This window comes from Monodelphis domestica, chromosome X (genome assembly GCF_027887165.1).
Source record: "Monodelphis domestica isolate mMonDom1 chromosome X, mMonDom1.pri, whole genome shotgun sequence".
NCBI lineage: Eukaryota > Metazoa > Chordata > Mammalia > Didelphimorphia > Didelphidae > Monodelphis > Monodelphis domestica.
In genome coordinates this window covers 54032012-54058069 of record NC_077235.1, presented here as the reverse complement: position 1 = coordinate 54058069, position 26058 = coordinate 54032012, and the positions used below count along the sequence as shown (strand labels likewise).

Here is a 26058-nt window from a genome sequence, read left to right as displayed (position 1 = left end):
AAAGGAGAAACTAGTGGAGCTCAAGGATGCAATAAATAGAAAAACTATACTAGTGAGAGACCTTAAACTTCCTCTATCAGAACTAGATAAATCAAACCAAAAAATAAATAAGAAAGATGTAAGAGAAGTATATGAAATCTTAGAAAAATTAGAGTTAGTAAATATGTGGAGAAAAATAAATAGGGACAAAAAGGAATATATGTAAATGCCAAAACTGTAAGGATAATTTTGTTTTTTTACTTAAAATCTAAATAAGTGGTTGCCATGGGAAATTCCCAAATATGAAAATACCCAAGTCAGCTGGGGATTTATGGAGATTTTAATTAATAAAGAAAGAAGGAATTAAGGGAAGGAGAGAGAGAGAGAGAGAGAGAGAGAGAGAGAGAGAGAGAGAGAGAGAATTAATTTAAACTCCTCTGTCTTAAGCTGAGCCAAGCAGTAGAAAAAGGTCTAGGCCTGAGCCTAAGGGAGAGTAAGTCAGTCTTCATCACTCACCACAAGACCATCTCCAAGCTGGGTTCTTCCACTCCGATCGGAAATTCCTCTCCAAACTGAATTCAATTTCTCCTGACTTTTTACCCCTTCCTGTTAAAGAAATTTTCTCTTATGTCACCTCCTCTAATTTTTTATATCTAACAATTACAGTAGACGCTTTTTTCCAGGACTGTCCATTCTTAGTTTTCACCTTCTTTGGTTTTCACCTTCTCTGGTTAGATTAAATCTTCTGAGTACTTCACACCTCTTTCTTAAGCCTACCTTTTGTAAGTTACTTGAACTTTTTGTGTACTAATTTAACCTTTACAGATACTTAACACCTTTTTGTATTAGATCTAAAAATAGACCTAGCTTAAGGTTCTAGCTTTACTATAAGGTATGAGTTTGGGACTTTCATTGTTCAATCAGGAGTTTACAACTCTATCTTCTCCTAAGGCACTGGTGGAGTAATTTTAATTTTAATTTAATTTAAAATTTAATTTTAATTAAATTTTCTAATTATTTTTTTAATTTATTGATTAATTAAATTAATTAAAAATTTTAAATTTAAAAAAATTAGGGTGGAGTAATTTTAAAAGTTTCCAATGCATTCCTGATTATTGTTAGACCAAGTATCTCCATTGTTACAATAAGGAAATAGCTAGACCAAATCTTCTAAAGTAAAGTCTGAGTAGTTTTTATGATTCACAATCCCCCCGATGGTCATTGGGAGACTAGTCTCCCCATGATCATTTAACATAATCATCTTGTAGTCCTAAAGCACTTCTAAAAATATTCAATTTCTAAGAGGAAATTGCAGTAGTTAGGGAGGAATAGAAAAGAAAGAAAGCAAAAACCAATGTTTTGCTAGAAGCATTGACAGAAAGCCAAATTAGGGGCAGTCCCCTTGGCATAAAATGTACATTTACAAATAAATGTTCAATCAAACTTCAGTTCAATCAACCACACCCAAAGTTCATTCCTGATCTTCTTGATGTAGTGTAGGTTTTCTGGCATCTTTCCACAACAGTCCATTCTCTGGATTTAGGAGTTAGAAAGCTTCTTCCTTGAAGATCTTTCTCGAACAAAAAAATCAAAATCTTGGATTTTTATTAAACTACAATACCTTCTTTTCAGCAGTACATGGTACATTCACAAAAAATTGACCATATATTAAGGCATAAAAACATTGCAAACAAGTGAAAACGAGTAGAATTAATAATTGCAACCTTCTCAGATCACAATGCAAATAAAATAATAATTAGTAAGGGAATATGGATAGGTAAATAAAAAATTAATTGGAAATTAAACAATACAATTCTCCAAAACCAGTTAGTTAAAGAACAAATCATAGAAACAATAATTTCATTGAAGAAAATTACGAGGAGACATCCTTTCAAAACCTATGGGATGCGGCCAAAGCAGTATTCAGGGGGAAATTTATATTCTTGAGTTCATATATTAACAAACTAGAGAGGGAAGAGGTCAATGAATTGGGCATGCAAATTAAAAATCCTGAGATGAAGACTAAACTAGAGATTCTAAAAATCAAAGGAGAAATTAATAAAGTTGAAAACCAATAAACTATTGACTTAATAAATAAAACTAGAAGCTGGTACTTCGAAAAAAACAAATAAAACAGACAAAGTACTGGTCAGTCTAATTAAAAAAGGAAAGAAGAAAACCAAATTGACAGTATCCAAGATGAAAAGGGAGACTTCACCTCTAATGAAGAGGCAATTAATGCAATCATAAAAAAAACTATTATGCCCAATTACATGGCAATAAATATGGCAATCCAAGTGATATGGATGAATATTTAAAAAACTATAAATTGCCTAGACTAACAGAGGAAGAAATAGATTACCTATTATAGATATATAACTAATCCCAATATTATACAAACTATTTGACAAAATAAGCAAAGAAGGAGTTCTAACAAATTCATTTTACTACACAAATATGGTACTGATTCCATAGCTAGGCAGGTCAAAAACAGAGAAAGAAAACTATAGACCAATCTCCTTAATAAATATAGATGCAAAACTCTTGAATAGAATACTAGCAAAAAGACTCCAGCAAGTGATCACGAGGGTTATTCTCTATGACCAGGTAAGATTCATACCAGGAATGCAAGACTGGTTCAATATAAGGAAAACCATCCACATAATTTATCATATTAACAAGCAAACCAACAAAAATCACATGGTTATCTCAATAGATGCAGAAAATCCTTTGACAAAATACAACACCCATGCTGATTGAAAACACTAGACAGTAAAGGCATAGAAGGGCCTTTCCTAAAAATAATAAATAGTATATATCTAAAACCATCAGCAAACATCATCTGCAATGGGGATAAACTAGAAGCCATCCCAATAAGATCAGGAGTGAAACAAGGATGCCAATTATCACCTCTATTATTTAACATTGTACTAGAAACACTAGCTATAGTGATTATAGAAGAAAAAGAAATTGAAGGTATTAAAATAAGCAATGAGGAGACCAAGCTATCACTCTTTGCAGATGATACAATGGTCTACTTAAAGAATCCTAGAGAATAATACAAAAAGCTAGTCAAAATAATCAACAACTTTCACAAAGTGGAAATATACAAAATAAACCCACAATAGTCATCAGCATTTCTATATATCTCCAACACATCTCAGCAACAAGAATTAGAAAGAGAAATTCCATTTAAAATCACCCTAGACAATATAAAATACTTAGGAATCTATCTGCTGAGACAAACACAGGAACTATATGAACACAACTACAAAACACTCTCCACACAATTAAAACTAGATCTAAACAAATGGAAAAACATTAATTGCTAATGGGTAGGATGAGCTAACATAATAAAAATGACAATCCTGCCCAACTTAATTTACTTATTTAGTGCCATACCCATTGAACTACAAATAAACTTTTTTTACTGAATTAGAAAAAAACATAACAAAGTTTATTTGGAAAAACAAAAGATCAAGGATATCCAGGGAAATCATGAAAAAAAATGCAAAGAAAGGAGGACTTGCAGTCCAAGATCTCAAACTATACTATAAAGCAGTGATCATCAAAACAATTTGGTTCTGGCTAAGAGACAGAAAGGAAGATCAGCGGAATAGACTTGGGGTAAATGACTTCAGCAAGACAGTCTATGATAGGCCCAAAGACCCCGGCTTTTGGGACCAAAATTCATTATTTGATAAAAACTGCTGGGAAAATTGGAAGCCAGTATGGGATAGATTAGGCTTGGATCAACACCTCACACCCTACACCAAGATGAACTCATAATGGGTGAATGACCTGAATATAAAGAAGGAAACTATAATCAAATTAGGTGAACATAGAATAGTATACTTGTCAGATCTTCAGTAAAGGAAAGACTTTAAAACCAAGCAAGAGCTAGAAAAAAATCACAAAATATAAAATCAATAATTTTGGTTATATCAAATTAAAAAGGTTATGTACAAACAAAACTAATGCATCCAAAATTAGAAGGGAAGCAACAAATTGGGAAACAATCTTCATAATAAAAATCTCTGACAAAGGTTTATTTATAAATTTATAAAGAACTAAACCAATTGTACAAAAAATCAAGCCATTCTCTAATGGATAAATGGGCAAGGGACATGAATAGGCAATTTTCAGTTAAATAAATCAAAACTATTAATAAGCACATGAAAAAGTTCTCTAAATCTCTTATAATCAGAGAAATGCAAATCAAAACAACTCTGAGGTATCACCCCACACCTAGCGGATTGGCTAACATGACAGCAAAGGAAAGTAATGAATGCTGGAGAGGGATGTGACAAAGTCTGGACATTAATGTATTGCTGGTGGAGTTGTGAATTGATCCAAACATTCTGGCAGGCAATTTGGAACTATGACCAAATGGGGCTGAAAGACTGTCTGCCCTTTGATCCAGCCATAGCACTACTGGGTTTGTACCCCAAAGAGATAATAGGGGAAAAGACTTGTATAAGAATATTCATAGCTGCGCTGTTTGTGGTAGCAAAAAATTGGAAAATGAGGGGATGCCCTTCATTTGGGGAATGGCTGAACAAATTGTGGCATATTTTGGTGATGGAATAGTATTATGCTCAAAAGAATAATAAAGTGGAGGAATTCCATGTGAACTGGGACAACCTCCAGGAATGGATGCAGAGTGAGAGGAGCAGAACCAGGAGAACATTGTACACAGAGACTGATACACTGTGGCACAATCAAATGTAATGGACTTCTCCATTAATGGCAATGTAGTGATCCTGAACAACTTGGAGGGATCTACAAGAAAAAACATTATCCACATACAGAGGAAAAACTGTGGGAGTAAAAACACAGAAGAAAAACAACTGCTTGAATACATGGGTCAAGGGGGTATGGCTGGGGATGTAGACTCTAAATGAACATCCTAATGGAAACACCAACAACATGGAAATAGGTTCTGATCAAGGACACAAGTAATACCCAGTGAAATTGCGTGTCGGCTGCAGGAAGGGTGGGAGGAGGGGAGGGAGGGAAATAATGTGATTATTGTAACCAAGGAATAATGTTCTAAATTGACTAAATAAATTAATTAAAAAAAAAAGAAAAAACATGCAATGAGGAGACAGACCAAGTTATCACTCTTTGCAGATGATATGATGGTCTAGTTAAAAAATCCTAGAGAATCAATGAAAAAGCTAGTGGAAATAATCGACAACTTTAGCAAAGTTGCAGAATACAATATAAACCCACATGAATCATCAGCTTTTCTATATATTCCTGAAAAGATTACAGTCTATGGTGATGGAATGTGTATTTCCACTTCCAAATTCCAGATCCTTGAAGTATTGAGGTGCAAGAGTCTAAATGGTGATTAACCAGAAGGCTAGAGACTCTACAGGGAAATGAAAGCAAGGATCAAAAGGTCATAGACCTAGAGTTGAAAGGGACCTAGGAGTCTGTCCAGTGAAACTTCATCTTTTTACAAGTAAGGAAACCAAGGTCCAGGGAGGTGAAGTAACTTGCCCAAGGCTACACAGAAGCACCTTGATCTAGAGTTTTCTAGGGCTTTCAAAGATCATTTAATCCAATCCTTTTATTTTACAGAGGGGACAACTGAGGTGCAGGGAGGGGAAAATACTTGTCCAAAGTCTCAGAGGCAGTAGTTAGTCTCAAGGAAATGATTTAGCCCCCTCTATTCTGAAAAGAGGAATTATCTTTTCATTTACTTTTTTGTATCCCCCAGAATCCAACACAGTGGCTGACACATAGTAGACACTGAATAAATGTTCATGGAGGTGGGGGACTATGAGTCTGGAACTTGGCATATATTATTAGAAACAAATTTCACGTGGGTTGGTTGATTATTGGTTATTTTTGCTAAACTGCCTTTTCCCATTGTTGTTACAAAGGAGGATTCACTGGGAAGACAAGAAGCTAAGACATGGGCAGTAGTTAGGGATTAAGACAATAAAAGGTTGGAGTCTGGTCCATTTTGGGCTTTGTCACTCCAGCACTTAGCAGAGCACCTAGATCCTGGGAAAGTCAATGACTACTTAGTGACTGGTGTCATACAAATAGTTAGCAATAAAAATAAGGAAAACCTTGAAATCCTTATGGTACTGATATGTCTCTTAAATGAATTTGGTGCTTGAGTTTGTGTAGAAATGGTACATTAAAATTGAGGAGCAGGGCTTATTTCAGTGACATGGGCACCCAGGTATAATCCCTATGCTATTTTTGTTATCTAAAAAATAAAGAGAAGTCCTTAACCCATCTTGCTTACTTCCTCCCCATCCTTAAAGCTCAAGTCAACAGCATCCATTTCCAGTGGGTGTTTTGTGACCTTCCTGCCTCATGTAATCTTTCTTCCTTCTCATTTTTCTCATGATACCTTTCACAGCAACTCTCTTAAGGATATGATCCTGCCACTAATACTGTTGACTTTCATTTTTATCCCTTATAGCATACCTGTATGTGTACATGTCATTACCCATAAAGAACAGGTCCAGGAAGAGGTTCAGAGCTAGAGAAAAGGCCTTCCATGTAAGAGGTGTTTGACAGCTTTTTCCAAATGGCATCTTGGCCCTCTTCTAGTCTGTAAGTTTCAGAAAATCTTGGTACAAGTCTTCTCTAGCTCAATGGAGAGAGAGCTGGACTTGAAGTCAGAAAGACCGGAGTTCAAATCCTGCCTGCAGACGTGTTGTATCATGAAAATCCATCGTGATGACAATCTGGCACCAAGGCTTTCTGTATATGGCTACGCCTCAAGCTTTCGAGAAGAAAGGCAGGCAATAGCCATCTTTGTGCCTGAATTCAAAGCTGTTCTAGCTTGTGAGTGCCTGACTGGGGAGGGCTCTACTGACTTCTTCAGAATCAATGGGTATTTCATTAGTCCATGAGTTATGCGCTACTGGGAAATCACTAGATCTCAAAACAGGGACAGCTTGGATAGGGCAGTGTCCCATAGATCTATATGTGACCCATATATCTTAATATTTTTTTCAATGACTTACAACAATGGCAGTCTCATCAAATTTGGAGGTAACCGAAATATTGGCAGAAGATCTAACATTCTGGACGACAAAATCAGCATTCATAAAGGTCTCAACAGGCTGGAACATTTGACTAAGATGAAAAAAGCAAAATTTAATAGCAACCAAGGAAATCTCAGCCTTATAAATACAAGATGGAAAAGGAATAGGTAGAAAACAGCTCATATAAAAAAGATCTGAAGGTCTTAGGAGACTCCCTTGACATTTTAGAAAATAGTTTAATGTGACAGCAAAAATAACTACTACGATCTAAGGCTACATTAAAAATGGCATGACTTCCAGGACTAGAGAAGCAACGTTATGATTTACTCTGCCCTAATCAGACCATATATGGAGTATTCAGTTTAGTTTTGATGCCATAGTTTAAACAGGACATCATAAAACATCTCAGTCTCCTTATCAGTAAAATGGGGATAATATTTAACTCTGTATAGTTGAAAAGATCAAATGCAATAACAACTCTAAAATACTCTGCTAACCTGATATAAATGTGAGCTCTGATCATTAGTATAAACTAGAGCAGGCTAGCCAGGATAATGACAGACGATATCATACGAGGACCCTTTGTAAAAACTAGGAATACTGAGCATAGAGAAGAGAGTTAGAAATAACACTGTGTTCTATAATCTCATTTATAATCCTTTTTGTTATATTATGTATATGGAAAGATCTGATTGGTGTTTTAAGTTCAAAATCTAAAAAATTTAATGCACACAAGATAAAACAGACATTCAGAAGACTTCAGGCAATATCTAAGTACTCTACATCAAGGGCTGGCAGGCCTCAGAGGCCATCTAGTCCAACTCTCTCATTTTACAGAGGAGGAAACTGAGGACTAGGGAAGTTAAATGATATTCAGGATCTTAGATGAAGGGATCACAGAGGTCATCTGGTCCAAGCCACTTCTTTTGCAGATGAGAAAAGGAGGATCTTGGAAAGATGAAAAGGCAAAAAAATGTGAGCAGAGCCAAGATGGCAGAAAAGTTTTGGCTTCAGTGTCTGTTCTTCCGGTCTGAATTCATTTAAGTATTGACTGGTGACGTCACCTTGTCGCCCAGTGGGCTCTCAAAAGCCTCCTCCAGCACCACGATTGGAAAGTGTCCATTCTGTGGCACTCGGCCTTCCTTCGAGTCCAGCTCTCATGGTCATGCATTGCTAACCTCCAATTGCTATTCTCAGCAATCTAAAACTATCCCAAAGGACTCATGATAAAAAATCATAATCTACTTTCAGAGAAAAAGAACTGAGTCTGAATCTACACCAAAGCAAACTTTTGTCACTGTCTTAATTTTTTTATTTTAATTTCCTTCCACAAAAGTATTAATATGGAAAAATGTTTTGCATGTTTGTACATGTAAAATCTATACGAGATTGTTTATCGGCTAAAGAGTTCCAGAGCAAGGAGGGAGGAAGAGTATCCAAGACTACATCTTCTTTGAAAAATGTTGGAAACTGTTTTTACATGTAATTAGGGGGAAATAAAAAAATTTAATGCCTTAAAAGAAGAAAGATGAAGTAACATGTCTAATATTAAGTGGCAGAGTGATCTCTTCAATCTGTTCTGGCACAGTGGCTCATTCAGTAGATGCTTAATAAATGTTGATTGATTGACTGATAATTGACATTCTATGACTAAAGCCATTCCCTGTGTGAAAGGGAATTTCATTATCTTAACTTAATCAAGTACTTTGGAGTGTCCCGCCCTTTTAAATGCATCCCTCAGGAACTTGTGAATTCTTTTGATAAGAGTTCACACCCTCAGAGGACAGGAGGTGGATCCCACAACAATTTGGAAGCTGTGATTGGTTCCCGTGAAGTGGGAGACAGGAAGTGACATGGAAAAAGGACTATAAAAGGTGAGACCAAGGAGAAGAGCCATTCATTCGTCCCTTGGCTCTTCGAAGAGGAGACTCTCTTGGGTGAGGAGGATTCTGCATGATTCTGTGCTGGAGGTAATCACACCTCAATGTGGAGATTGGGACCTGAGGGAGCTTTTGTCAGAGTTCAGCTGAATTTCTTTGGATCTGCAATTATAGCGTATTTAACTAGGAAATAATTTCTACTCCCCTCTCACAGTTCTCTTTTTTACTGTATTTATATTATATTAAATTATTAAGAGCCACTAACAGGTTTTTTTGACTCAAGAAATTAATTATTTTTATGAACAGAAACAACAACTCTTTTTTAATTCTTATATTTGTATAACCTAACTTTAAATATTACATTTGAATTTTCATTCAAAATGTGGTGTAACAGAGTGTTGGACTTGGAATCTGGAGTGTGGACTCGCAACATACCCAGGACACAAAGCAGCCGTGTGAGCAGAGCAAGTTAGATTGCCTCCCAGAGCCTCAGTTTTGTCACATGTGAAATGGGGATTCTAATACCTTTACTATCTACTTCATGAGATTGTGAGAAATGTTCCAAAAACCTTAAGGGCCTGCAAAAGCATGAGTTGTTAATCCTAGAGATTCAGGGAAACATTTACTAGCTAGCACAGCAGTAGGATGAGTGACAGAAAATGATGTCTGACCGATTCCCCCATAGCTAATGGTCAAAAGACATGAGCAGGCAGTTCTCAAAAGAATAAAAGCAACCCATCAACAGGAAAGCAGGATAGCTTTGAAAGTTACAGATTGAGGGGGCAGCTGGGTAGCTCAGGGAATGGAGAATCGGGCCTAGAGATGGGAGGTCCTGGGTTCAAATCTGACCTCAGACACATCCCAGCCATGTGACCCTGGGCAAGTCACTTAACCGCCATTGCTTAACCCCTTACCACTCTTCTGCCTTGGAACCAAAATAAAAGATGGAAGGTGAGGGTTTAAAAAAAAGAAAGTTGTAAGTTGAACAGGTTATATAATTTGAAAGAAAAGTAGAATGTACAGAATGGATATCTGTAATCTCATGTACAATTCTTTTTTTGTCCTGCTATGTATATGGGAATATCTATTTCATTTGGTGTGTGTTAAGAATAAAATAATTTGTAAAAAAAAAACACACACACACAATTATTTATTTATTTATTTTAAGGCCTCACCTTCCATCTTAAAATCAATACTACGTGTTGGTTGCAAGGCAGAAGAGCAGTAAGGGCTGAACAGTGGGGGTGAAGTGACTTGCCCAGGGTCACACAGCTGGGAAGTATCTGAGGCCAGATTGGAACCTAGGACCTCCCATCTCTAGGCCTGGGCCTCCATCCACTGAGCGACCCAGCTGCCCCTCTTTCCTTTTTAAAAAATATTCTTACCTTCCATCTTGGAATCAGTACTGTATATTGGCTCCAAGGCAGAAGAGTGGTAAGGGCTAGGCAATGGGGATCAAGTGACTTGCCCAGGGTCACACAGCTGGTAAGTATCTGAGGCCAGATTGGAACCCAGGATCTCCCATCTCTAGGCCTGGCCCTCAATCCACTGAGCCACCCAGCTACCCTCTATTTTTGTTAATAACCCTTACCTTATGTATTGGCTCCAAGGCAGAAGAGCAGTAAGGGCTAGGCCATGGGGGTCAAGTGACTTGCCCAGGGTCACACAGCTGGGAAGTGTCTGAGGTCATATTTGAACCTAGGATCTCCCACCCCTGGGCCTGGCTCTCAATCCACTGAGCCACCCAGCTGCTCCCTTCTTATTACATTTCAATCTGATTCTGGTTATACTGAAATTTTCACAAATTTGACATTTGGCCTAGAAGTTCAAAATGAGGCATATATTTTTGAAGAAGGACAACAGATGGTTTTATTTTGCTTGACTATGCTTGGGGTTACCAGAGGGTGGTTTTTTTTTAATCCTTTCCTTGTGTTTTATCATTGATATTAAGTATCAATTTCTAGGCAGAAGAGCAATAAGGGGTAGAAATGGGGGTTGGGAGGATCTGAGATCACACACAGTGTCTGAGGTCAAATTTGAACCCGGGACCTCCCAGCTCCAGGCCTGCTCTCAATCCACTGAGCCACCCAGCTGCCCCTGGTCATCAGGAGGAGTAATGATATGATACTCCAAAAAGAAAGTGAAGCATAAAAAAAGAAAAAAAAAGTTTCTAGAACGGGAGACTGAGCAAGCTAGAGACAATTTTAAAACAAATTAAAAGTAATATAGATTCACTTTCATGTAAATTCTATTTTTCTGTTCTTTGTACACATAGATGGTCATATCTGCTTGTGTTTGTCAAGTTCTGAATAACCAAAAAATGTTAATGAGTTATTATTATTATTCCCATCTCCATGCCTTTATCCAGATTATTCCCCTCCCCTTAGATGCCTTTCCAACTCTGCAAATCCTGTCCTGCCTGTAAGGCCCAGCTCAAATGAATACTTTAGACTGGTTAATAATCTGACCATAAAAATGAAGGAGACATTCCTTGCCTGCCTGAAAGACTGGAATATTTTCCATGTTAATTATTTGAAAGTTGGGTTCCTTGTTCAACCTAGATTAGAGGTGAATTAATGAAGACACAAGATTTCATTGCATTCTAGCTGCCTAGACATTTAGGATTTTAAACAAAATGAACATCTCTTGAAATTCTGAAGGTGTCCTTCTTTTTAAACCCTCTTCTTCCATCTTAAAATCAATCTGTGTATTGGCTCCAAGGCAGAAGAGTGGGAAGGGCTAGGCAATGGGGGTCAAGTGACTTGCACAGGGTCACATGGCTGGGAAGTGTCTGAGGCCAGATTTGAACCCAGGACCTCCCGTCTCTGGATTTGAACCCAGGACCTGATTTTTAGGCCTGACTCAATCCAGTGAGCCACCCAGCTACCCTGGAGGTGTTTATTTGTTGAAAAGCAACTCAGGACTGTCATATTTGCTTTTGAATTGGTCATTTGTTGGAAAACTTGAACAGACACTCATGAGTTTAGTAATCCTGTACAGAGACTCTTTGTAGCGAAAGACAGAATCAGGTAAGGGAGTGAACAACACTTACTTGACCCCTGCTGTGTGTTAGATATTTTAGAAATATCTGTTTGATCTTCACAACAACCCTGAGAAGCAGGAGCTATTGCTGTCCCCACTTTACAGATGAGAAAACTGAGGCAACAGTACTGAAAAGACTTATCCAGGGTCACATAGCTATGGAGTAGTTGAAACTATACTGGGACTCAGTTCTTTCTGACTCTGGGCCCAATGTTATATCCAGGGTGCTACCTGGCTGCTTCTGCTAGATCACAGGCCTAGAGACGGGAGGTCCTGGGTTCAAATCTGGTCTCAGACACTTCCCGACTGTGTGACCCTGGGCAAGTCACTTAACACTCATGGCCTAGCCCTTACCACTCTTCTGCCTTGAAACCAATACATAAGGTAAGGGTTATTTTAAAAAAAAGTAGGGGGTAGCTGGGTGGCTCAGTGAATTGAGAGTCAGGCCTAGAGTTGGGAGGTCCTGGGTTCAAATGTGGCCTCAGACATTTCCCAGCTGTGTGACCCTGGGCAAGTCACTTGACCCCCAATGCCTAGCCCTTACCACTCTTCTGCCTTGGAGCCAATACACAGTATTGATTCTAAGACGGAAGGTGAGGGGTTAAAAAAAGTATGAAGGGCTCAGGGAAGCAGAGCAGGGAGAGGCCTTAGGGGTTATGAGGTCTGACCCTCTTCATTTGTTTCTTTTTTTAACTGTGCCCTCTCATTGCTGGGTCATCTTGAGCTTGTGGCCTTCTAAAACCTTCAGATCCTTTTTAAACAAAGTGCCTCTCCCATGTTGTCCGTATACGGTGGATGTTTTGGGGGGCAAGCAGAAGACTTTGCATTTGTTCCTACCTAAATTGATCTCATTAGACTTTAGGCTGGCATTTGGGGGCCTTTCTGGAGCCCACCTGGGTGGCTTGCATTTCGGTTCTGAGTCAGGCGCACATCTGAGAAGTGCGTCCTTTGAGGCCTCTTGCCCAGACAGCAATCAAAAATGGTTACCAGGCAGGGCTCCAACTGATCCCTGTGGCACTCTATTGTAGACCTCCCTTCAAATGGCTGTGGAGCCTCCTGAACTGCTACTCTTGAGTCTGGGAGTCTAAGATTGTAGCTAATTCAGCTAATTATAATATCATTTAGTCATGCTTTGAAGAGTCAGCTTTGCCACCTCTGACCCTTGCTGCCATTGGCTCTCAGGTTTCTTGCCCCGCCCCCATGCTGCAGAGGCAGCTCATTTGCTGGACTAGGCGGATTGGAAGTGTCTCATTGGTGCAATCCCTCCAGAGGACTCCTGTGAATGTTGAGTTTTGATGCCACCTTCTGGGAAGCAGTGAGCCCTGCAGGAGAGCCTGCTCAGGAGGCGGGAGAGAGACAGCAAGTTTGCAGGGTGCTGCTGAGGTGAGTACCATTCTGGGCCTACTAAGTGAGGCTGAGCTGGGAAGTTGGGGCGGGGGAGGCCTGGGTGCTGGGAGGGCTCTGAAGCCCCCCCCCCAGATCCCTTTTCTGAGTTTTGCTTTGCCTTCTCCTTGTTTGAATTAGATTCCAGAGTGAGAGCTGCAGAGGGTTGGGTGGAGTCTTCCCAAGCAGGAAGTGGCAGCTCCTGACAATGGAGGGCAGGCAGATCCCACTTCAGCCCCGGGTGCCAGTCCAGAGACAGAATAAGAGAGTCAAGGGCAACCCCCAGGCCCAGGCCCAGAAAGAGTCCGAAAAGGCGATGCAGAACGCCAGGAAGGTGGAGCAGGAGAAGCAGGGCACGAGCCAGGACCCCAAGGCCCTAGAGTTTAACGGCAAGCATCAGAGAGCTGAGGCCGACGTAAAGGGGAACCCCAGCATAGATGGTGGCACCCCTGAAGAGGTAGGAAGAAAAGCCTTGAACGTCAGTGAGCCTGAAGAGAAAAAGGCGGCCCGAGCGGTAGCGGCAGATAAGCCCCCCAAAGCACAGGCCCTAAATAAGCCTAAGACACCAGGAGACATTCTAAATGGAGTCAAAGCCAAGCCTTCTGGCTCTGCCGCTCATGGCCAGGAGGACAGAGAGCCAGAGAAGCACGGCAGTGCCTCTGACAGCAGCTACCCAGGGCACAAGCAGCAGAAGCCCAGATGCAGTCTCCCCCGGGTCGGGGAGAACTTCCACCTAGCAAAGGCCAGCATGATGTCCCGAGTGCCCAGGTTCCCCATGTTACAGCAGAGGTTCGACAACCTTAAGCTCACTGGCAGCAACCACAGGGGCATCAGAGTAGGCAGCCCGAGGCCTCCAATTTGGAACCCTCGGAGCTGGGGGGCAAGCCCAGGCCACAGCAGATTTGGGCACGGTAACGCCCAAAAGGCCTTGCCTGCCAAAGTGGGCCTGAGCAGCCCAAAGCTGGACACATGGTCCAGAAACAAGCCCACACCCCCCGCTGTCCCCAAAGAGGAGACCTGGGGCCTTTTCAAACAGCCAACTCTTTTTCCAGGGAGCAACTACACTGTCCCTGAAGTCACTTATGCCAGCAAGGTTAAACAAAACCTGCACAAGGTCCCCAAAACCTTCATTTCCTCGGGCTTGACTTCAGAACCATTGCCGTTTCTGTCTCCAACATCCACCTTGGTGGGCTCTCCCATCCTACCACCTAGCCAAAGGCTGACCCAAGTGCCTGGGGCTCCCCTGAGACCAGTTAATCTGCTGAGCTCTGAGAACAGGCCTGAACAGAACATCCTTCCATTCAGTAACCAGCCCCTGCCTTTGGAGACTTGTCTAATGAAGTGGCCCATGCCTAACCTTAAGTCAGCGATCCCCAAAGTGAGTGTGAGCTGCCAGGCCATGGAACAGAGCTTCATTAACCGCCCCCCCATGCTGACAACTACACCCGAGGACCTGATGCCAAACCCTCGGCCCTCCCAGCTAGAAGCCCAGAAGCTCAGGGAGATCGTCAAAAACAAATGGGGTTTATCATTCATCAGCGAGATCGACCCTGACCCCGACACTGCCCAAGAGGCCGCACCAGAGGCGCACGTCAAACAGCCTCCGCTGCCAGACAAGTGTCCCACCCCCAGCCCTCTGGCTTCCCAGGAGACCGCAGCAAAGCCCACTGGGGCTGAGCCCCCCCAAGGTTGTGATGTTGGCAAATGGCTCACCCCACAAGGCCTGGGGAGCATCATCAAGCCAGCCGTTCTGAAGAGTGCGAGCACGGAAGCCCTCATTCCCCCCGTGCCCGGTGCCCAAGATGACCCGAAGGAGGCAGACCTGAAGAGCACCGGGTCGCTCATGCTTCTCCACACTGACGAGCTAGATTCTTCCGAGCCCTTTACCTTGAGCCTCGACCCCAACTTGAAGGAAGCAGAGGAGAGGCATAAATGGGAGCCGTTCGATTTCAGGGCCGCTGTGGAATACCACATTGCCGAAATGAAATCCATCTGGGATCTGCAGAAGAAAGACCCCAAAAAAGTGGTCATTTATGACGAGTCTTTGGACTTATAAAGAGAGCACTGGAGAGCCCCCCCCACGATTCTGGTTCAGACTGTTCACAGCACTCAACGAATTTGGAGGACGCACAAGACAACTTTTTTGTTGTTCCAAGAAAAAGAACCTGAAAAACTAATTGGACTTTAATCAACAAATTCATTTCAAGAATGTCACTCGGAGTTTTGCCTCCAGTGCAGAGAGCTTTTTGCTTTTGCTTTTAAGAGGGGGGAGTGTGCCTGCTTTTCTTTTCCTTGTTTTCCCTTTGTCTTGCCTTGCTTTTGCCCACAGGCACGGGCCTTTTGACTTTTTTTTTTTCAACTTGCACATCACCTTTTGATTTTGCCAATGATTGGCCAAGATGAACTTGAGGCCTTAGCGACAGCTCTGATGGTACTGCTATGACCAATTTGGACTGACCCCTGACCTCTGAGACACTCTACGGGACGGGTCTCGAACTCTTGTTTTTGGACTTTATTCCTGGAGCCCAGAGTGCTTGGGCATTTTTCTTTTCCAACTCCCCCCTCAATTCCGACGGGTTTTTTTTTCTTTCTTTGTTTTTTCTCTTTTCTTTTTTTCCTTTCCTTTCTTCTCTATTTTTTCTCCCCCTGTCCCAACTGGAACAGGGGTTGCCTTTTCTATTGTCCTGGCTGATAGTGCCCAAAGCACAGCAGTCTGGCTGGGTGGGAAGGGTGGGAAGGAAATGGGGTTGGGGGAAGGCGTGGGGTGGGGGGATAGATGGAATGAGAAAGGAGAAGTAAACGTCTGGTTCGGGAGTGGTACGTAGCAGAAGTGGCCAGAGCTTTTTGGACACGTATATGAGTTTTTATTATGGATTTTACCCTTTGAGGGGTGTTTGAAGAGAAGATCAGCATAAATACTTGTTTTCAATGTTTGTTAGGTTAAAAACAAAGACAAAATGCCTTTTCTCTTCTTGATTAAGTGAGAGCCAAAACCCAAGCCTACTTGTAGGTAACTCCGGCCTTACTTGGTCCCAAGAAAGAGAAATGTCCAGAGCCTTTTCCATTCTTTCTTTACCAGTCTGAAGAGCGATGCGATGTCCCTTCCAACTCTTTCCTCTTGAATTCTGTTGTCTGAAATCGTTAAGAAAACCCCCCAAACTTGGGCAGGGGTGGGGTGGGGGGCTTGGGAGAACAGAAGCTTTCCCCCGTTCGTCTCTAGGCGAGCAGTGACCAATGGCTCCTCCTGGAAGGTCCCATTTTCAACTCCCTAAAATCTGGGTACTTCTTGACAATGTTACTAACCATTCTCTTTTCACTACCAACATAGAAGGGTACACCAGCCTCCCCCTGCCAGTACAGTGGTATTCTGGCACAGTCCCATTTGATCAGTTTGCCTCCCGAGATTTACAGCATCCAGAGGGACCCAAAGCAGACGGTAGTGAAGTGCTGGAGGTGGCGGCCAACCTCGAGAGGGCACCGGTGGCACCCGTGAAGGACCCTGAGGGATGCTGTGGAGACTCATTCGCCACGTTCCTGTCCAGCAAACGATGAAAGCCTGCTCAAGTTTTTGTGTGAATGTTTACAAGGATTACTTGACTATTTCTATTAAATTGTTTAAAGCATGAAATCGTTGTTTAACATGATTTATCATAGCGAACGACGGCACGGTGGGGAGGGTGGCGCTGATGGACAGGGACAGGAGTATTCGACACAGCTTCCCTGTCATATAAATGAGAGTGCCTGGCACCACCAGGAACCTGACATGGGGCAAAGCAAAGGAAAAACCAACAGCTGCTTACCCTGAGATGAGGGAAGAAACAGGCAAGTTAAAAGCCACCTATAAGCCCCTCTGATATTTCTTGACATCTGTTGCATATTTTAATACTAGCAAAAGGGGAAAAAAGATGTGGAAGAGACAGATAGCATGGAATCCACCCACAGCCCCTAATTTTACAGACAAGGAAACCGAGGATCAAAGATGAGAAAGGACTCGCCCGTGGCCACACCAATAGTAAGTAGCAGAGGACAGATTTTTTTCTAAATGTTTTATAGACATTAATTCATTTTATCCTTACAGCATCTCTACAAAAGAGAAAGGAAAAAGGAAAAAAAGGGAGTAGACATTAAGTAGGCACCAACTGCAGGCAAGCACTGCTAAACATTTGGGAGATATTATTTAATCCTCAAAACGTCTCTAAAAGGGGGCAGCTAGGTTGTGTAAAGATTAAAATTTAGGGGAGACGGGGAGACTGAGGCATCTGAGGCAGGTAGAAATTAGTTTCTCTCTGCAAGGAGTATTATAATTTTTTTAGAGGTTTACTGAAGATTAAGGATTAAAGAAAATACAGGATAAGAAACACGTGTCCAGGCCATAGAGTGGTCTAGACACAACCTCACCTACATTATGAAAAAAGCCAGGCCTGCCCCAAAGCGGAAGTCCAAGAGTCCCTCAAAAGCCTTTGAATCAGCTTAAATACCTTCTCGATCTCGGCCCAGGTGAGATTACAAGACATTCTGGGGAAGTGGAGCAAAGGCTCGTGGGGATTGTAGTCCTGTATTCGAGTCTATTTTTTACAGTTGCTCAGTAGATTTGAGAGCCAGGCCAGAGACGGGAGGTCCTGGGTTCAAATATGACCTCAGACATTTCCTGGATATGTGACCCTGGGCAAGTTACTTAACCCCCATTACCTAGCCCTTACCACTCTTCTGCCTTGGAACTAATACATAGTACTGATTCTAAGACAAAAGGTGAGGATTGAAAAATCTCTCTAAAGTAGACAAAGAGGAAGAGAATGCGCATTTATTAAGCGCCTACTATATGCTAGGCACTAAAGTAACCCATTTAATACTCACAACACTTTTACAAGAGGGAACAGAGAAAGGAAGAGAACAAGCATTTATTGGGTGCCTACTATGTGCCAGGGACAATGCTAAACCCTTGAAAGATAGCATTTTATTTTTTCCTCACAACAACACAAAGAAGAAAGGTAAAGAAAGGGAAAAAGCAGTTAATTGAATTTTGCAAGGTGCCAGACACTGCTAAATAACAAAAAGCTATTCAATTATTTTGCCTTTGCATCTCAAAAAAAGAAAGGTAAGAAATGCATCCTAACAAAATCACTACAAAGAGTTATGTAGAAGGAAAGGAAAAGTATTTATTATGGACCTACTATGTGCGAGGCCCTTTACAGATATTATCTGATTTTGTCCTCCCGGCATCTCTCAAAAAAGAGAAGGAAGGAAATAGATGGGAACAAGCACTTGTTAGCCACCAACAATATGGCAAGAAGTTTACAAGGTACTTTATATCCATTTATCATTTCTATCCTCTCTCATTTTTCTTTCTCTCATTTTACCATCCCCATGTCGCTACCAAAGAGAAAGAAGGGAATGGAAAGGAAAAAATATTTTTCAGTAGCTACCATGTGCCAAGCACTGGGCTAAAAACTTTAGAGATCATTATTTTCCTGCACAACTTCATTATAGAGATATTGGGGAAGGGAACAGAAAAAGCACTCATTAGGCTCTTACTGTGTTCCAGGCACTGTGCCAAACACTTTACAAATATTACCTCATTTTCTATCACAACAGCTCTAGAAAATTGAAGAGGGAAGAGAACAAAGAATTTGTGAGATGCCAACCAAATTCTAGGCACTGACATTTTGTCACTAAAGAGAAAGGAAGGGAAGAAGCATTAATAAACCCACTTCGGGCCAGGCACCCTGCTAAATAAACACTGGGAAGGTATTTTCTTATCTTATCCTTGAAAAATCTCTAGAAGATAAAAGCAAAAGAAATAGATGGGAATAAGCACTTAATAGACATCAACTGTATTCCAGACCCTTTTAATCCACTTTACAGAAATTTTATCTTCACAATATGTCTAGAAAAGAGAAAAAAGAAGGGAAGGGAGCATAAAAAGCACTTAATAAGTGCCAGGCTCTGCCCTAAACACTTCACAGATGTTTTCTCGTGTCATCTTCAAAACATCTTTACAAAGAGATAAGAGCAGGGAAGAGAACAACTTTTTTAGGCATAAACCGAGTACAAAGCAGTTTGCTAAAAACTTGGCAGACATTCATTTTATCCATAAAACATCAATAGAAAAAAGGGAAAGAAATACATGGGAATAAAGACTTCTTAGACACTAATTGTATGCCAGACCCTATGCTAAGCACCATATAATATTTTATCCTTATATCTTCATAGCATTTCTATAAAAGAAAAAAGAGATGAGAAGGGAGGGAAAGGAGCACTTATAAAGCACCCACTATGTGCTAGCTTCTGTTTTAAACACCTTACAGTATGATCTCATTTTCTCTTCAAAAAGTCTTTACAAAGAGAAGTGAGTATAACAGGAAGCAAGCATTTATTGCATACCGACTACATGCTAGGCTTGACTGAATCTTATTAATTTTATCCTCACAACTCTCTACAAAAGAGAAAAGAGAAGGGAATGGAAGATAATTACCATTTATTAGACACACACAGTATATGTCAGGCTCTGTGCTGAACTTTGAAAAATATGATTTCATCATACTGCCAAAAGATCTTTATAAAAATGCAGATATGGAAGGAAATAAGAATTTATCAGGCATCTACTCGATAAAAGATAGTGTGCTAATCCCTTCCAGATTTTATCATTTTATCCCAAAAAAATTTTACAAAAGAGACAAAAGAAGGGAAGGGTAGGGAATAAGCATTTATTAGGCACCTACTATATGCTGGTCAGTTTGCTAAATAATTTAAAAATATTGTCTTCTTATATCTTCAAATCACTGATACAAAGAGAAGCAGTTATAGAAGGAAAGAAAAACTTTTTGGACATCTACTATGTGCCAGGAAGTATGGTAAACACTTTAAAGACAGTACCCCTTTTACCATCAAAAAAGGAAAAAATAAGCAAACATTAGACACCACTTACATGACAAGCTGTATGCTTTTTACAGATACTATATCATTTGATTCTCATGCTTTCTCTAGAAAAGAGAAAAGGGGAGTAAATAAATAGAGATAAGCACGTAAAAGATGTCAACTGTATGCCAGGCACTCTGCTAAGCTCCTTCCGGATATTTTAGCACTTGATGCTCAAAATATCTCTACAAAAGAGATAAGAGAAAGGAAATGAGAACAAAAAGTGTTTAATAAGTGCCCAACTCTGTTCTAAACACCAACAGATATTATCTCATTTGTTCTTCTCTTAGTCTTTTCCAGGAGAAGGGGGTATAGAAGGGAAAAACATTTTTAGGAACCAATTTTTATGTGCCAGTCAGTGTGCTAAACACTTTGTACAGACATTATCTTAATGCATCTTTGAAACATCTCTGGAAAAGAGAAAATGGAAAGAACTAGAGGGGAATAAGAATTTATTAGACACCAATTACATGCCAGATCCAATGCTAAGCCTTTTATAGATATTTTATAATTTAATCCTCACATCTCCACCAAAGAGCAAACGGAAGGGAAAGAAAGAAGCATTTATTAGACACCAGCTGTATGCCAGGAATTATGCTAAGCTTTTTTACTGAATATTTATCATTTTATATTCACAGCATCTCTTTGTTGTTGTCACTGATATTCATGATACCATCTGGGGCTTTCTGAGCAAAAGTACTGGAATGGTTTGCCCTTTCCTTCTCCAGCTCATTTTACACAGGAGAAAACGGAGTCAAACAGGGTCATATGACTTGCCCAGGATCACAAAGCTAGTAAGACTTTGAGGCTAGATTTAAACTCAGGTTTTCCTGACTCTAGGCCTGGAGCTCTAGCCACTGCACCATCTCTAGCATCTCTAGCAAAAGAGAAGGGAATGGGCAGGAATAAGCATTTATCAGACATCCACTATAAGCCAGCAACTGTGGTAAACACAGTTTATTATCTCATGTTGTTTCCAAAACAACTTTACAAAGACAAAGGGGTACACACAAGAACACGCCTTTTTAAGCATCTACAACATACAATATAGTTTGCTAAAAACTTGGCATATATTACCCATAAAATATCAATAGGAAAGCAAAAAATAAAAGAATTAATTAGGAATAAGCACTTATTAGGCACTAGTTGTATGCCAGACCCTATACTAAATATTATACAGGTCTTTTATCCTCACAGAATCTCTACAAAAGAAAAAAAGAGAAGGCAGGGAAAGAAGCATTTATTAGGCACCCATTGTATGACAGGTTCTGTCCTTAATATCTTACCCATATCTTATTTTATCTTCAAAACATTGTTATGAAGAGAAGGCCGTGTTGAGAGGGACAAGAATTTATTGGACATCAACCTAAAGTAAAAACATTGTGCTAAACCCTTTACTGAACTCTGTTTATTTTATCCTTACAACGTATCTACAAAAGAGAAAGAAAGAGAAGAGAATCATCATTTATTAGACACCGATTATATGCCAGGCACAGTGCTAAATATATAAAGATATTACCTCATTGGATTGGAATAAAGAACTTTAAAATGAGGAGGAATGGAAAGAAACAAGAATGCATGGGGCATCTACTATATACAAGATAGTGTGCAAATTCCTTTCAGATCTGAACATTTTATCCCAAAATATCTCTACAAAAGAGAAGGGAAGGTGGGGGCAGCTGGGTGGCTCAGTGGATTGAGAGTCAGGCCTAGAGGCAGGAGGTCCTGGGTTCAAATCTGACCTCAGACACTTCCCAGCTGTGTGACCCTGGGCAAGTCACTTGACCCCCATTGCCTAGCCCTTACCACTCTTCTGCCTTGGAGCCAATACACAGTATTGACTCCAAGATGGAAGGTAAGGGTTTAAAAAAATTAAAGGGAAGGGAAGGGTAGGAAGCAAGCATTTATTAGGAACCAATTACATGCCAGGCAATTTACTATGCATTTTACAAATATTATAATATTTTATCTTCAAATCATCTTTACAATGAGAAGAGGATATTGAAGGTAACGAAGATTTATTGGATTCCTACTATGTGTTAGACAGTGTGAAAAATACTTTAAAGGTATTTTACCTTTTGCCCTTTTACCCTCAAAATATCACTAGGAAATAGAAAAGGAAAGGGAAATGAAGAAGAGAATAAGCACTTATTAGACACCAAAGGGGAAGTCTTAGAGTCAGAAATCTTAGTCAGAAAAACCTGAGTGTAAAATCCAGATTCAGGCACTTCCTAGCTGCGTGACTCTGAGAAAGTCACAATCCTTTTTGCCTCCATTTCTCCACCTATAAAAAACCCTCTCTTCACTATGTCACCCAGCTGCCCTTTGGTGTCTAATATGTGCTTATTCTCTTCATTTCCCTTTCCTTTTCTATTTTCTAGTAATATTTTGAGGATAAAAAGGGGGTGATACCTTTAAAGTGTTTATCACACTGTCTGGCACATAGTAGTGATCCAATAAACCTCTGTAAGATGATCTAGAAAAAGGAAATGGTCAGTATTTCTACCAAATGGGATGACCAAAGAACAGACACAACTGAATAACAAAGACCTCCAATGAAGTCTGGGAATGGAAGGAGAAAATTTCCAGCAAGCCCTTTCAATGAACCAGTAACTGGGCTAAGCAGTCTAGAAATACTGTCTCATTTAAGCTATAAAAAAGAATAGAAGGGGGCAGCTGGGTGGCTCAGTGAAGGACTAGAGATGGGAGGTCCTGGGTTCAAATCTGGCCTGAAACATATCCTAACTGTGTGACCCTGGGCAAGTCACTTAACCCCCATTGCCTAGTCCCTATCACTCTTTTGCCTTGGAATATTGATTCTAAGACAGACGGTAAGGATATAAAAAAAGAATAGAAAAGTGAAGAGAAGGAAATGTGCACTTATAAGACACCAATTGTATGACAGACAACATGCTAAGTGCCTCACTGATAATTTAACAGTATATTCTCACACGATCTCTAAAGACTAGGAAAGAGCAGTGAAGAAAAGAGAACAAATATTTGTTAGGAGCCTACTACGTGCCAGGCAATCTGCTAAACACTTTACAAATATGATCACATTTTATCCTCCAAAAATGTCCACAAAAGAAAAAAGTCAAGAAACAGCTAAGAATAAACACTTATCAGACTCCAAGCACTAGGCCTTGCAAGCCCTTTACAGGTATTTTATCATTTGATCCTCACAAGGTCTCTAAAAGGAGAAAAGAAAAGTGAGTAGAAAAGATACAAGCACTTAGTAGGAACTATTACGGGCCAGACTCAGCCATGAACACTTGAAAGGTATAATCTCATTTTATCTTCAAAACATCTAAAAAAATAGAAGGGCAAGTGGAAAGAAACAAGGATTTAGTAGGTGACTACTATTGGCCTAGCACTTTGTTAAATCCTTGATTGATATTATCTCCAAATCTTTCGAAGAAAGAGAAAATAGAAAAGAGTAGGGAGTAAATGACAATAAGGAAATGCCATGCCAAGTCCTAAACTTTGCAATGAATACATATTTTATCAGTTTATACTCACAGCAACACAAGGAAAGGGAAAAAGAAACAAGCATTTATTAGGCACCAGTTCTGTGACAGGGACTGGGCAAAATTCTTAACAAATATTTTCTCATTTTACCTCCAAAACATGTTTACAAAGAGAAGGACATATGAAGAGAACACGCATTTATTAGGCACTTAAGCCCTTTTCTCATATTTTGTCATTTTATCCTCACAATATTTCTACCACATAAAAGAAAAAGAAAAAAAACAAGCATTTATTGGCCTCTTATTATGTACCAGGAACTGTGCAAAAACCTGTACAAATATTGACTCATTATATCCTCAAAAGATCTCCAGAAAAGAGGAGACAAGCATTTATTAGGCGCCAAGTGTATGCCTAGAATTACATTATATAATTTTATATCCAAAACATTTTTGTGGGTTTTTTTTTTAATTGGGAAGATTTTATTTAATTAGTTAGTTTAGAATATTTTTCCATGGTTACAAGATTCATGTTCTTTCCCTCCCCTCATCCCTCCCCATCCCATAGCCAAAACATTTTTATAAAAATTAAAAAGAGAAAGGATTGGTAGGAAACAAGCATTTATTAGCCTCCAGCTATATACCAAGCACAATACTAAACTCCTTACGTTTTAACAACTTACTCTCTTACATCTCTACAAACAAGTAGAACAGAGAAGGGAATGGAACAAAGATGTAAAAGGCACCTATTATGTGCTATTTCATTCACTAAAAAGTTTATAAATATTTTATCCTTCAAAACTGTCTAGAAAAGAGAAATGGTCAAGAAAATGGGTGAGAATAAGCACTTATCATACTCCAATTGTATGGGCCCTAAGCTAAAGTTGATCATTTGATCATTATAACCGTAGAAAGGATAAAAGAGAAATGAACAGAGGAGGAAAGAACATTTATTAGGAACCTACTATGTTCCAGGCTTCATCCTGAGCACTTGACAGGTATGATATAATTTTATCTTCAAAATGTTTTACAAAGAGAAGGAGGTTTGGAAGGGAACAAATGAAGTCATTTATTGGATACTTCCTAAGTGTCAGTCAGTGTGGCAAACATTTTAGAGCTAGTTCCACCTTTTATGCCCCCCAAATCTACAGAAAATAAAAAAGAAAGGGAAAAGAAGAGAATAAGCAAGCATTAGACACCACCTATATACCAGACCCTATGTTAGGCATTGTACAGTCACTATTATCATTTTATCCTCACAATATCTCTACAAAAGAGAAAGAAGAAGGGAAAAAGAAGAGAACAGGCCCTTAATAGACACCAACTGTATGCCAGGCCCTAGGCTAAGCACTTTACAGATTTCATTTCATTTTATCTATAAAAAATCCAAACAAAGAAGAGGACAAATGAAAGGAACAACTATTTATTAGGCACCTACTATGTGCCATGTACTGTGCAGTTATTTACTCATAGTTTATCTTTTTACACTCTGAATATCGCTGGTAAAGAGAAAAGAAAATGGAAAGCTAGGAAATAAGTATTAATTAGACTCCTACGATATACCAGACAGTTTGCCAAACACTTTCTACAGACACTATCTCATTTCAATGTCAAAACATCACTAGAAAAGATAAGGAAGGAAAAAGAAAAATATAAGTACTTATGAGACACCAACTATATGCCAGCAAGTCTATTTTCTAATTTCACACTGAAAACATTTCTATAAAAACAAAAAGGAGGGGAATCGTAGGAACCATGTTGTATTTATTAGAATTTCTCAGGGGCAGCTGGGTAGCTCAGTGGATTGAGAGCCAGGCCTAGAGATGGGAGGTCCTGGGTTCAAATCTGGCCTCAGACACTTCCCAGCTGTGTGACCCTGGGCAAATCACTTGACCCCCATTGCCTAGCCCTTACCACTCTTCTGCCTTGGAACCAATACACAGTATTGATTCCAAGACAGAAGGTAAGGGTTTAAAAAAGAATTTCTCTCTGTACAAGGCCAGGGATAAGCACCCAATTGATTTTATCCTCACGATAGCTCAAGAACAGAAAAAGGAAGAAGTATTTAGAAGCAGCACTATGTGTGGCAATGTACAAAAATTAGATGATATGAACTCCTTTTATGTCCAAAATGTCTTTCCAAAAGTAAGGTGGTATAGAAGAGAGCAAACATTTATTAGGCGCCTAAGGTTAGCCAAGCACTGTACTAATCCCTAATAGACGGAGACACATTTTATCCTCAAAACCTCTCCAGAAAAGATAAAAGGGAAGGAATTAGAAAAGAAAAAAAGCACTTATGAGACACCAACAGAATGACACAGTGAACAGAATTCTGGACCGGGAGCCAGGAAGACCCAAGTTCAAATCTGGCCTCAA

The 26058-nt window shown here is 39.9% G+C and overlaps 1 protein-coding gene across 1 annotated transcript; it reads left to right on the top strand.

The window, feature by feature from the left end:
• Window positions 1–13511: 13511 nt before the first annotated feature.
• Window positions 13512–15359, top strand: LOC130456194 (FMR1-interacting protein NUFIP2-like). The gene has a single exon (XM_056809850.1). It carries the CDS (start codon window positions 13512–13514, stop codon window positions 15357–15359), a length of 1848 nt encoding a protein of 615 aa, XP_056665828.1.
• The last annotated feature ends 10699 nt before the right edge of the window (window positions 15360–26058 follow it).